Source organism: Phalacrocorax carbo, chromosome 4 (genome assembly GCF_963921805.1).
Source record: "Phalacrocorax carbo chromosome 4, bPhaCar2.1, whole genome shotgun sequence".
In the NCBI taxonomy this organism is placed as follows: Eukaryota; Metazoa; Chordata; class Aves; order Suliformes; family Phalacrocoracidae; genus Phalacrocorax; species Phalacrocorax carbo.
This window is the reverse complement of record NC_087516.1, coordinates 27,496,821-27,509,339: the sequence shown is the minus strand read 5'-3', so window position 1 is coordinate 27,509,339 and position 12,519 is coordinate 27,496,821. Positions and strand designations below refer to the sequence as shown.

General features: G+C 35.2%; 1 protein-coding gene across 4 annotated transcripts in view; it reads left to right on the top strand.

Annotated features, from left to right (window-relative positions):
* Positions 1–12,519, top strand: part of ATP8A1 (ATPase phospholipid transporting 8A1) — a 125,469-nt gene that overhangs the window by 33,487 nt on the left and 79,463 nt on the right. For all 4 annotated transcript variants that reach the window (XM_064449359.1, XM_064449360.1, XM_064449358.1 and 1 more), the window contains 5 exons: positions 2,684–2,795; positions 3,690–3,855; positions 6,351–6,478; positions 8,159–8,236; positions 10,713–10,801. In XM_064449359.1, coding sequence (XP_064305429.1) covers positions 2,684–2,795; positions 3,690–3,855; positions 6,351–6,478; positions 8,159–8,236; positions 10,713–10,801 — 573 coding nt within the window. The remainder of the gene's footprint in view (positions 1–2,683; positions 2,796–3,689; positions 3,856–6,350; positions 6,479–8,158; positions 8,237–10,712; positions 10,802–12,519) is intronic.

The following is a 12,519-nucleotide window of genomic DNA, read 5'->3' as shown; positions in this document are numbered from 1 at the left end:
TTACATGGATCCAGCAGTTGTGATTTCCACTGTATCCACTACCATCTTAACATTTTGGCAAAAGCAGCAGAGGATACTAAAAATCTATCTCCCTCTTCTTTCTTTAGATAACTCATTGGAGTGCCATAAATGTTCTATCTGGTTGACCTTTTCAGTCTTTTCTTTTTCCCTTCATGGGAGAGCAACTCAAAAAACCAAAGGTTCTCTTTTTCCTTTTGAATGCTCAGTATTCAAGGAGGTAGAACTCCACTACAGTTATCTTGCCTCTTGGCTAAATATGTGGAGCAAAAGAGGCCAAAAAAGTTCTTGTGGCATCGTCAGCTTTTGAGTGAGTTAACTCTTACCACCGAAGTGTGTAGCTCTTTGTTATATTCATGAATACACAGAAGCATGTCCTTTGGTTTTAGTCAATGAAGACAATTAGCTAGCGAAAGGAGAAAATTTCTTTAGCCTGGATAAATTTGAAATTATGATTAGACAATGGCTCAGGGAAAAGGGGCGAGCAAGTTAAAAACAAGGGCAGATATTGGTCATCCAGACTAAAGTAAATGTTTTACTGAAGACATTCTTAAGAAAATTTTGGAGAAGAGTTGAGTATGCTTGTTAAGAAACATTTTGGTATGTAAGGTTTCAGATGCATCTTAGAAATTATTAGCTCTTAATGTAACCTTGACAGCCCTGGCAGGGAAGTATGCTGAAAGGGTATTTCCCCACTGAGAACATCCCTTACTGAATACAACCCAAATATGTTGCTGAGGGGTTGTTAGTAATGTAGCGTGCAAGAAGAATCAGATGAGTTGGAGCAGTTTTGAGAAGGCTAATGCCAGGAAGTAGAGACTTGAGAGCTCTGTGAAGTCATCACACCATCACCTCATTAGAAGGTGGGTTAAGATCACAATGTTGAGGATCAGTAGCATGACACCTGGCAGATCTGGGCTTTTATGCCCCTGGCTGTTTTGCTGTCTGTTTTCACCTCCTTGGTCTGTGCACCAGTTCTGCTGGAGACAACTCCCACTGGCTGCAGTCCCAATGCTCATCTGATTATCTTCCTAGTAACAGACCCTTGAGGATAAATTCCTGTCCCAAGTTGGAGAATGGTATCCATTTGAGAGCCAGTGTCCTGATGGAAAAAAGAATCAATGGATTGTGTAATAGAAAGGACTTCACTGTGTATTCTTGACAGTTTTTAAGAGGGGAAAACAAAAAGGAAGGTCAGGAAGTGGCAGGAAGAGTCTTAGAACTCACTTGGCTCTTCAAGGAGTACAAGAATTATGAGTGGAAGGTTTTGACTTATGGCTTCCTAGACTCTCTTGTATTAGTAGAAGGGACAGAAAGTCTTTTGGCATCTCAGAGAAGGTCAATAGTTGAAAAGGTTTCACATTTATCTGTGGGTGACTTGCACATAACCAGAGAAAGTTATTTTTCTTTCATCTTCTGTGACATTCATGTTAACATTATTAGACTAAAAATATCTGATTATACTTGGAATGACATGTAATCCATTCCTTAACTGAAATGTCTACATATTGTGCTAATGGATGGTCCAAAAGGCTTAGAATGATTCTGATCAAGGAATGCAAATAAATAAATATAAGTACAGAGCAATCTTGGATGGCAACAGGACTCTCTCTTGATGATTCTTGTGTAATTCAAAACCCAGCAGTTCCTTTTGTACTTGAAAGGACGTTTATTCTCTTAATTTTGACATGTTATGAACACATCTCAAATACAAGAGCAGCACAGTTCAGATTTAGAAAGCAAGTAAATCTCAGTATGTTTTATATTTTGGTTTTCTTTTCTGATTCCTTCTTTTGATGAAGTGCCTGCACCTGAAAATTATTTTCCATTAATATCAGTAAACCCTTCAGTTGCTAAAACTTACTTAGTTGGTGGGGGGAATGATTCCCTATACAGTCAGTAGGCTCTGTGCTAGTTTCCTAGACAGTAAGTGGACTAAGTTGTAGTGTGGTGATGTCTGTTAGTTCTTTGATTCTTGTGGAAAAGCACGCAAATATTTTTCTAGACTAAGTTTTTTGTAGTTTCTTCAAGAACCGATTCCAAAAACTTGTTTGAATTTAAGACAGTTAAATGTTTCCAATGTCTTTTGAGGTTTGGTTCCTTATTTACTCGGTGCAGTTCTAAAAGAATAACACAAGTACATTTACCTGGTTTTGCATTTTCAGGAAGGTGCAGGAAATGCTGTTATGAATTTTAAATAGTTAATCACATACATAAAGGATATTTATTTAACTGGAAGAGTGGATTAAGTTGAGAGTTCAGAAAATAATTACATTTGAAAACTGTTTTGGAAAATCAGTTTTGTAAGAATAGTTGACTTTCCGCATATACTTAAGAAAAAGCTTCATAATCATAAATCACAAGAAAATTAGACTTTGTTAGTTGCAGTATGCTTGCTTAGTAGTACCATATCTTTAGCATCCATAGCCAAAATTAAGTGGTAAGTAATATTTTTGCAAACTTAGATTTTTGGACTTGCTTTTAACTGTCAAGTTTTCTCTCTGTCAACCATCCCGAAAAGTTAACTATGGAAATTAGGTTCCTAGCCTATTTACAATAATCATCTAAATTTTGAGAAATTAGTTTTAACGACTGCTGATTACATTTATTAATGAATAACACATTGATTGTTTTAATGCTAAAATATAAAACTCCTTCCTTCTAGTACTGTTCCATTGGGATCTGATCAGATTCTTCTACGAGGAGCTCAGTTGAGAAATACTCAGTGGGTTCATGGGATAGTGGTCTATACAGGACATGACACAAAACTAATGCAGGTTTGTCACTTTGATTTTCTCTAAATTATCTGCTTTGTTAACTTATTATGCCGTTACACAGCACAGAAAATCCTTTCAGAAAACATGGCTAGATTCAGTGTAGAAGTTAAAATGTCGGTAACAGAGCATCATTCTTATGAAGAAAAATCAATAAAAATAAAGCGATTTCTTTTATTATTAGTCACTTAGCCACACAGCAGTTTTTCCACTACTAAGCATATTCATTGATTCTACGCTGTAACTTGTGTTTTGAAAACTATTTATTAGGAAGTTGAATCATTATAGCTTGCCTGTTCATCTTTTTTTATTTTTGACTGGCCCTAAATCTGCCCTCTTGCGGAGCTTTATTTCAAGTACAAAAGTAAGCATTCTTGTCAGAAAACAAAGTGAAACTCTATTTGCAAAATGAGGAGGGAAGAGAACCATTCTCAGACTATGAAATTACTTTTCCTGTGCTGTTTGAGATATCAAAATTCAGATGTGTTTGTTGAGAAGAATGCTTTCCGACTGGTCGTGCATGTCTCATTTATTGCTTTTCCAATTTGTAAGACCGTCATTTGAAAAAGTTCGATAGTTTGTATTAGCAGTTCTCTTCCATAGCACTCATAAGGTGTATGCACATTCATTTTTAATAACTACTGTTAGCTGTCGCTGTTATGAGTGTTCTGTGTGATTGTCTAAACTGCTTGTGCAACAAATGTGAAGCTCTAATTCCTGGATTTATAAGATGCTGGTTTTTTTTTTCTTTTGAGTGAAACAGTTATGCCATTTATGATGATGAAGTATTTGGGAGAATATTCGGAAAAGGATACAGTAACATGTGAGTTGAAAAGTGAGAACTGTGGGTACCTCTTCTAATATTTAATAGCCACTGTTGTTTTTTGTCTTTTGCAGAACTCAACAAGTCCACCCCTTAAAATGTCTAATGTGGAACGAATTACGAATATTCAGATTTTGATTCTGTTCTGCATCCTTATTGCCATGTCTTTGATCTGCTCTATTGGTTCAGCTATATGGAATCGAAGGCATACTGGAAGAGACTGGTATCTTGATCTAAATTGTAAGATGTAAAATAATATATTAATGTTTTAGGGTTCAGTTGTCTTTCATATTTGGAACGGAGGATGATTACCATCCTTTAGTGTTTTTTATCAGTCTTTCTTTATTGGTTATTGACTAAAGTCATTAGCGTAGGTATATCACACAAGTATAAGATTTACCCTACTGTGCCATCTGAGCTCTTGCTAAATTCAGGAAGGGGAGCTTTGCTGTTTGCCTCTACACCTTTCAGCTTCTACACCTTTCAGCCTCTACATCTCTGCAGCTCAACAAGGTCTGTATCAGCATTCCACTGGCATAAATAGTCAGCTTTCTAGACATCAGACTAAAGCCATTTTCAGCTGTTACCAATGGATTACATTCAAAGCTGCAGTGAATTTTCAAACTCCCTCATCCCAGGAAATGATGCTGTGGCTTTATAATTTTTACTATACAGGGATCTAAGTAATTAATTGCCTGCCAACGTTAGATCTTAGCAGACTGCTCCTAAAGAAGATAAAACAGGCACTAAAGATCTCATCTAACATATTATACTGGGCAGCTGTACTCATGGTGGACGCAAGGCAATGTGGGCCTTCACGGCAGCGTGCAACATATTGACATAATTTGACCCTCAGTGAGGGAACTGGGTTTAAAGGAACTTTTGATATATATCCGTTGTAGTCAATTATTCGTGTTTTCAGAACTTCTTATAGTGGGCCTAGAGCCTTCTTTACTTAGATAGTAGAACGAGAACTAGGCTTTCTGCTCCTGAAACAATGGAGTCTTGGATACTAAGCTGCTGAATGTAGTAATCAGAGTAGGAATTACGGGGTGGTTTGGTCAGTTTTAAAAGAAAAATTTTAGAATACTGATTTGAAGGGACTCTCCTAAAGTTCCTGTTGAACAAAATAGTTGTCTGCATTCATGATGAACTGTTGTTTATTGAGAACCCTGCTTCTCTTCTTTTGGATGCTGAGGAAGAAGCTGCTTTTTTTTGTTGATTTTCAAAAAACAGAAGAAATTTTTATATTTCCATCATGAGGTAGAAAAAAGTGAAATCGTTAGTAGAATATTGACAATTTCCAGTAACATAAAAGGATAGCATTGGAAATGCTTCCTTAGTTGTTATTTTTCACCTGATTCGTCTTTTCAGTGCAATTTTTTTTCTTTTCTGGGAAATTCAAAAGTTTTTAGAATGTGGTTAGTACAGTAGTGAAGCATTTCAGAAGCTTTTGTTTTTATTCCTGAAAAAAAGAAACATGAAATAGTGGCCACTGATATTTTGTGTGTTCTTCAAGTGATTACCCTTGATTAGCCTTCAAGTGATCAGTTTGTTTTCTGATATATGCCCCATGATTAAATGAACTTGTGTTGGGTTTTGTAAGGTGTGCCCTTTAAGGCTGCGTTCAGGCTCAAGAAGCAATCTATTCCCCTTTCCGTGTAGTTATTTAATGATTATGTGGTAGTGAAACACATTCCTGGCAGTGCCCCATCTTTCTGAGTGCTATTAGGATTCAGTTAATTAAAAAAAAAAAAGAGTCTGGTGCCTGTGGATGATAAAAAGTGGTCATGTTAACAATAAGTATCTGAATATTATTTTATTTACAGGTAGCAATAGGTATCAAACTTCATTTATTCTCGGTAGTCATTATTGAGAATATCAATGTCATGGTGAATGTTAGCTCTTTGGTCTTTCAGACTCATATTTCATTTGATGCTGGAATTGGGATTAATGAAAAGTATCCAAAACCTGCTGTCTTGGATCTTAGAGTGACAACCAGCTCCACATTTCCTTAGTGTAAACCTGTCTGAGGCTGTTTTTCTTTGAGATATATTTGAACACAGACAGGCAGGCTACATCTTTTACCCTTTAGCTGTACTGGAGAGCAGACTGCTATTTCCCATTCTCATCCTCTCTGAGGTGCTACTACTACAGTTATCTAAAACTTTAAAAGGAAAAAATAGTGTAAAACTGCTTGTTATATATGTTAATATTCACATTTCCAGTTCTTTTAGAACTTTAATTAAACTCTACTTTCATGTCTTCTTTTCATGTGGTGTGAATTTACCTTTTTTGTAGTATTTTGCTGGATTGGGGTGGGGAATAGGAAGGTGTGAGGGTGGATAGAGGAAAAAATTCATTCTACTACACATTTCCCCCTTTAAAAATACAAAACTCTAAAATACAGAGTTTAGAATTTCGTTGCTATATATAGATGTTCCCAGATTATAATCTTAAAATGTAGCAAAAGAGGGAATGGCTGGTAAGTTTGCTTTTCAGGAATTGGAGATGACAGCAAAGATCTCTGAATTTGAACTCCACTTTGTAATAGAAATCCTTAACTCTTATGGAGGTCATATTTATAGGCAAGTGATATTATAATTAATGCTCAAGATTCTTCTTAGACACAGAACATTTTGAAAATCAGCAGTTAATGCAATACTCTGAATACACTGTATATACATACTTTTAAGTATGGTCTTAAATGTTTTTATTTGCTTTGGTTTTGGCAGATGGTGGAGCAAGCAACTTTGGCTTGAATTTCTTGACTTTCATCATTCTCTTCAATAATCTTATTCCGATCAGTTTGTTGGTTACACTTGAAGTTGTTAAATTTATCCAGGCATATTTCATAAATTGGGTAAGTATTTTTACACTATGCATTGACTTCTAAAATCAGATGGTTTACAAGTAGGTGAAAGGATTAATTGCTTGTCTATGTATACATTTTTTCAGACTTTTTCTTAATGTAAATACTTAAGTATGCTGTTTATCTACTATTACTGGAATCTGAGAAGGTAATAATGAATGGGTTTATGTAGTGCTTTTATACCTGCACTAAACTGCTTTTTGAACATGTTTTTATGTGCTTTGTACTTTCTCATTATTAATATTCAGGTATCAGTTTCATCCAGTCCAGTTCATGCAGTCCAGTGGAGTTTTGTCCATTTTCATTATTCTTTCTAAGCATAGCCCATGTTTTGTTTTTTTTCAGTATTTTGCTGGTTTTCCCACCACCACCATAGTTTAATGTGTTTTGTTTTTTTTTTTACAAAGCCAGTGTCTGTTAGTATTATCTCTTACAAGATATAGAAAGATCATTTTGGCATCCTTTGATTTTTTTTCTTAATGAATGAATGAGGAAAAAGAGGGGTTTACTCTGTTTGGTGTAGGGGTGAGGTATTCTTAAAGCCATGTAAGTGCTTTTAGTAGCATGCCTTCAATTTTTCCATTTTTCCCAAATGTAAATTAATCATCCCATTCTCAACTCTTTAATCTGATCAAATGTCAGAAATAGATTTGTGTGTGAAATATGATGTCATGCAGATATAGATAGAAGCGTGTGTGGAGTAGCAGGTGAAGTGTATCCTTTATTTTAAAAGTAAAATCTTTTTGTGAGCAGGCAGCTGGTTTTGATTTCTTAATTTCTTTTGTGCTATAGAACAAATTGTTGACACATAAGAGAAAGCAATTTAATTCTTCCTTTATGTTCTGTATTCAAAAATAAGTGTTCAACAAAGGCTCACCCATTTTGAACATGTAGATTAGCAACTCTGTGTACAACAAATCTGAAAACTGTTTTAACTTCTGTTCCTCTCTCCCCAGCATTTGAAGTCGTGAGGGATTAGTTGTCATTAATTTATCTTAATCTGGGACTCTGGACGTTTTTTATCTTAAACATTTTTTTGTGTGCATATCGTATTGGTATAGAGCAGTTGGTCATCTGCAGTCTGTTGCGCTACATTGCCATACTTCACAATGTTTTAATCTTTTACTGTATTTAAAAATAAACTGTGATTAATTTTCTTAAGAAGTAAAAAAAAAACCAAAAAACCCACCACCACTTACAGTGTACCCTATATTTATTCTTTACTGTTAAATTTATCTTCATGTTTTTATCTCAAGGTAGATTTATCTTGCTATTTAGAAATGACTGGTAGCACATACAATAGAAATGGCTACGCCTGACTGCTCTCTAAGTGCTACAGTGTAGTATTTCTCCTTGCTGCTATATCTATTAGAGATGCATGGGTACAACTGTTTTCCAGTAATACAGATAACTGGAAATAATCAGAGTAAAATCTCAAAGAATCATATAGATTTTTGGTTTAAAGAGGAAATTAATTTCTTCTGGGGACTCTTGGAAGTGATCTGATTGTGTCTGTGGCTTCCCGTGTTGAAATAATCATAAGTAGGTAACTTGTATTCATGTTCAGTCTGCTCTACTACACCTACTTTTTGTATTTATGTACTCGATTTTTTATAATAAGTTACAGAAGTCTAATCTTTAAATATATGCACTGGGGTTTTTTATCTGTAGGACATAGACATGCACTATGAACCTACGGACACTGCTGCAATGGCTCGTACTTCCAATCTCAATGAAGAACTTGGACAGGTAGAAAAAAATAACTGGTTCTAACTCTGTGTGTGAAATTATTCATGGGGTTTTAAAATTTAAATTATAAAAAAAATGCGACAATTTATTTCAAAAAATTTATATTCTTGCCTTAGTCTTTTTTTGCCTTTTTTTATTTTCTTCATTTTATCAGATGTTTTTAAAAACACTTTGCAATACGTGGGAGTTAAATTTTTGAAACCAGTATTAAATGAACAAGCACTGCTTTGTGTATCAATGTGTATGTGGTAATCACAGAAGGTTGAAGTGTATCATTAAAGTTACAAAATCAGGAATTCTGTCCATGGCACAACAGTTTAGTCTCTGTGAATACACTATGATAGTGTGTATCTTTAGTATGTCATTTTTTTCACACACTCTGCCTTGCTCAGAAGAGGCAGTGGGTATGCTCTAGGACTGAATCACAGTTGTATCCATTCCCTCTTCTTTTGCCACTGAAGATTGAAAGTGGTGAATGGAGTGGGGGCTCACGGGTGAATTAAGCCTTGGAAATTCAGACTTAATTCTACATTTTGCTTTAGAATTCTCTTTTAATACTATAAAATCAGTTAGGCTTTTCACAAGAGATCACTCATTGTATGTCCTTCATTTTATGGAAGTGTGATTTTGTAGGAAGTGTGTTGGAACACAGGGCATGCTTCCAGAAGCACTACACATTGTATTTGCTGTTGCAGCCAATTGTATTTGCAGTCTTGCTTTAAAAACATGCTAAACATTATGCTTTCTGTTACACTGACTGGTGATGGTAAACTGATTCTGTGGAAAAAGTATTGCTCATTTAACTGAACTGTATTATATGCACAAGTATACATATTCCTGCATTTCCTAACCTAAAAGTTCTCATAACTAATTCTTTAGTTTATTGCAGGGGAATGTAAAAGTTGTTTTTCGCTTTCCAAGAACAATAAATAATAATGTCATTTTAGCCTTGTAGTAAAGAAGTCTTAGGGGCTAATACTTAAAAGATATGCCTTTTGGGAAAATAGTTGTTGCAGGTTAACATGTTCTAACATTGGTCTACATAGAGGACAGGGCCTTTGCCTTCTGGGTGGAAGAATGCAGACAGCAGAATATTTTATTCTCTTCCTGGCCTTAAAGGGGAGTACAAGCTCCTCTAGTGGGGAAGAGACTCAGTTGAATCTTAGCTTTACTTCTGCCTCCTTTTACACAATCTCTCTGTTTTTTTCCCTCTCTGCAGTTAGCTTGCTATTCACATTCCCAGACACATTGCCTCTTTTTGATTTTGACAGTTCTTGTATTAATTTCTTATGTTTCTCAGCAAAGTCTCCTCCACCACCAAGATCTAGCCAGAGGTCTTGAGATCTCAATTTTTTTGACAGATTCTTAATTTGAGCAGATTTTTGTGGGAGACCAAAGGAGTCTTTGCTAACAAAAGAGCACGTGTCTTCTCTGAAGTACAAGGGCTGCATATAATGAAAAGAAGATTTTCCCCAGGAGTCTTCAGGTTTTAAGAAAGGCAAAACTTTGGTGTTGGAGAAAAACATTGAGTTTTCTTAGCTGCAATTCCTGCTTTCCCATTCTGCCCACACACACAAAAAAAAAAAGAATTACAGTTTGAGGCATAAATCTGGCATGGAAAATTTCTTTTAACTGCTGATTTGGCTAAGTCATAATCCCTCAGAAACAGAATCTTTAAACAGGAGATGCCAAGTAATTTTTACTAATACGTAGCCTTATTACCTCCCTCTGTAATGCAGTTAATTCCTAATTAAGAATACTGTGATTTTTTTTAATGAGAAATTTTAATGAATTAAAATTGAAGTTTACCTTTGACTGATAGAGCCTTTATTTCATCTCAGACCATTTCATTTCTTCATATATTAACTTTTTTCTTAAGATTTGGTTTGAACTAAATATATCACAGATACATGTATTTCAGCTTCAATTTTTAAAATACTTTAACTAGTAGTTTCTGGAGAGGAAGGGTTCATGGTATTATGGAAATAAGAGCTAGAGTAGGTAGAAGGAACATATTTCTTCTATTTCTGCAACTTGGCATTTCTGAACTGTTGTCTTTTTACTAATGTCTTGGCTTTAAGAAGATATTTCTGTGTCAGAAAGAGGGGTTTAGAAATGCATAAAGATAATTTTCTTTTACCGTGTTGCTTTCTGTGAGAAATTGAATGTTTTACTAGCAGAGCCATTGGTCTTCACTGGTTTCTCGCATTTCAATGATATGTAGAGGGAGGAATAGTTAAGTATACCACCATGCACTGAAGCAAACTTAAGCTTCCCGATATCTCGGTTGATCACTGTGTTTGGAAATGGGCATCAAGACTGTGCCTATGCCATGTTTATGTAATGGTTTTGGTTTTTTTCCTATAAAGATTGCAGAACTGGTAAAAATATTTAGTGTGTTGATAGTCATGAAATGTACTAGATATGTAAATAACTGCTGAATGTTAATGTATAATTAATTTTATCATTCATTTAGGTCAAATACATATTTTCTGACAAAACGGGTACCCTGACATGCAATGTCATGCAATTTAAGAAGTGTACTGTAGCAGGAGTTGCTTATGGGTAGGCATTTTTATATCCTTCCTTTCTCTGTGTGCCTTTCTTTTCCTGTGCCTGTGCAGATGTATCTGTGCATTAATACTACAGTTAAAATAAACTTATGCCTGGAAATATATACAACTAGGAGTGAGTTTGTTTGTGACTGTGAAATGTTACTTATAAGAGGTATCATCACTTCAGTCATGGCACTTTTTTGCAAAAAGGAACAAAAATAAAGTTTAGATATCAAAGGCTTACTGCTGTGACACAGCTTCCGTATGCATGTTTTTTCTATTGCTCGGTCTGTTTAATGTAGTTACTAAAAAAAGTCTTCCATCATACTTGCAGCAATTTGTATCGTTGTCCATGCTTCATCTTATATGTAGGCACATGCTCTTGCACTAAATAATATGCAGAATGAACAAGAACGTGAATTACAGTACTGTAGCCTGAACTACAGTACTATAGCCACCATAAAAGTGGCTTTTATGAATGCTGGTATAGCAGCATAACTCCAAATATCAATGTTGCTATTAAGAAATCGCTCCAAATACATGCAAAAAAAAGCATTTTACTGTTTGTTTGCCAGCAGGTGCAGCCAGCTCCTTCAACAGAGTTTGTAAAAGCCTCAAACTTCTAACACTGTTTACTTGAAAAAAAATCATTAAAGCAATAAATAGAGCAGAAGCACCTACACTGTAAATGCCAGTGTGGCTTACCAGCATGTGAGATGCTGGGCCTGGGCCAATCTCAGAGCACTCAGTAGCAGATAATTACACACCTCTAGAACTGGGCAGAGACCAGGCAGAGGCTACGAAAAAGTGTTGGGCTTGTGCTAAAGGTGGTGATTTGTCTTTTGTGGTTTTATCGTGTGGATGCCTTTGAAAATCCTAATTTTCAGGAGTCTAATCTCAGCTTTCTGTTTTGAAAAAACTTTGATCCTTAATGCATTAACCATACTGATGATTTTTTCAATTAACAGTTGTAATAATATACAGTTCTAACCCTGATATTTCAAATACATATATAAATGTGTGTGTAGATATATATATTGGTCTCAGTTTCAACCACATGAGCTAATTTTATTACTTCAGAGGAACTGCTCTGAGCTATTTTCAAATTCTTTGTATAGCAGTTTTTAAAGATAAAAAAATACGTTAATGGTAATGACACTTAAAACCAGTATTTGATATTCAGTTCATTATATATCTTCATCTGAAGTTGGTCTAGCACAAATTTTAAAATTCCTCCTTTATGAAGCCTAGGTGTGAATGTATTTTATAGAAAAAAATTATGATTTTTCTTGCTATACTTTCCAGCTCCCATCCACCCCATTTTGAAAAGACATAGACCAATTTTCTGATTAGCATCACTGTTTAGAAGAAGGAGTTTCTCTTTACAGTGAATAGCCTTTACAGCATCTCTCATAGCTACTCAGAGAAGAGAGTCACTCTAACTTTCTGTATTGGTGCAAATAAGGAGTTGGGAACACAGAAAAGGGTAAAAGTGACTGTTCTGTCTCCCATGCCTCTTCTTTCTAAGTGTGTTTTAAATTGTGAAGGGTTGGGTTCTTTGTGTGCTATGGCTAGCTTTGTTCATCAGCATTTTGTGAACTCAGCCAGACAAGCTGCATTAGCATGGCTTCAGATATTTGAAAAACTGCCTTTTGTTTAATGAGAAACTGCAACAAAGTATATATACGGAAGTATAAAGCAAGATTTGTGAAGAGGGCAAATGACTTT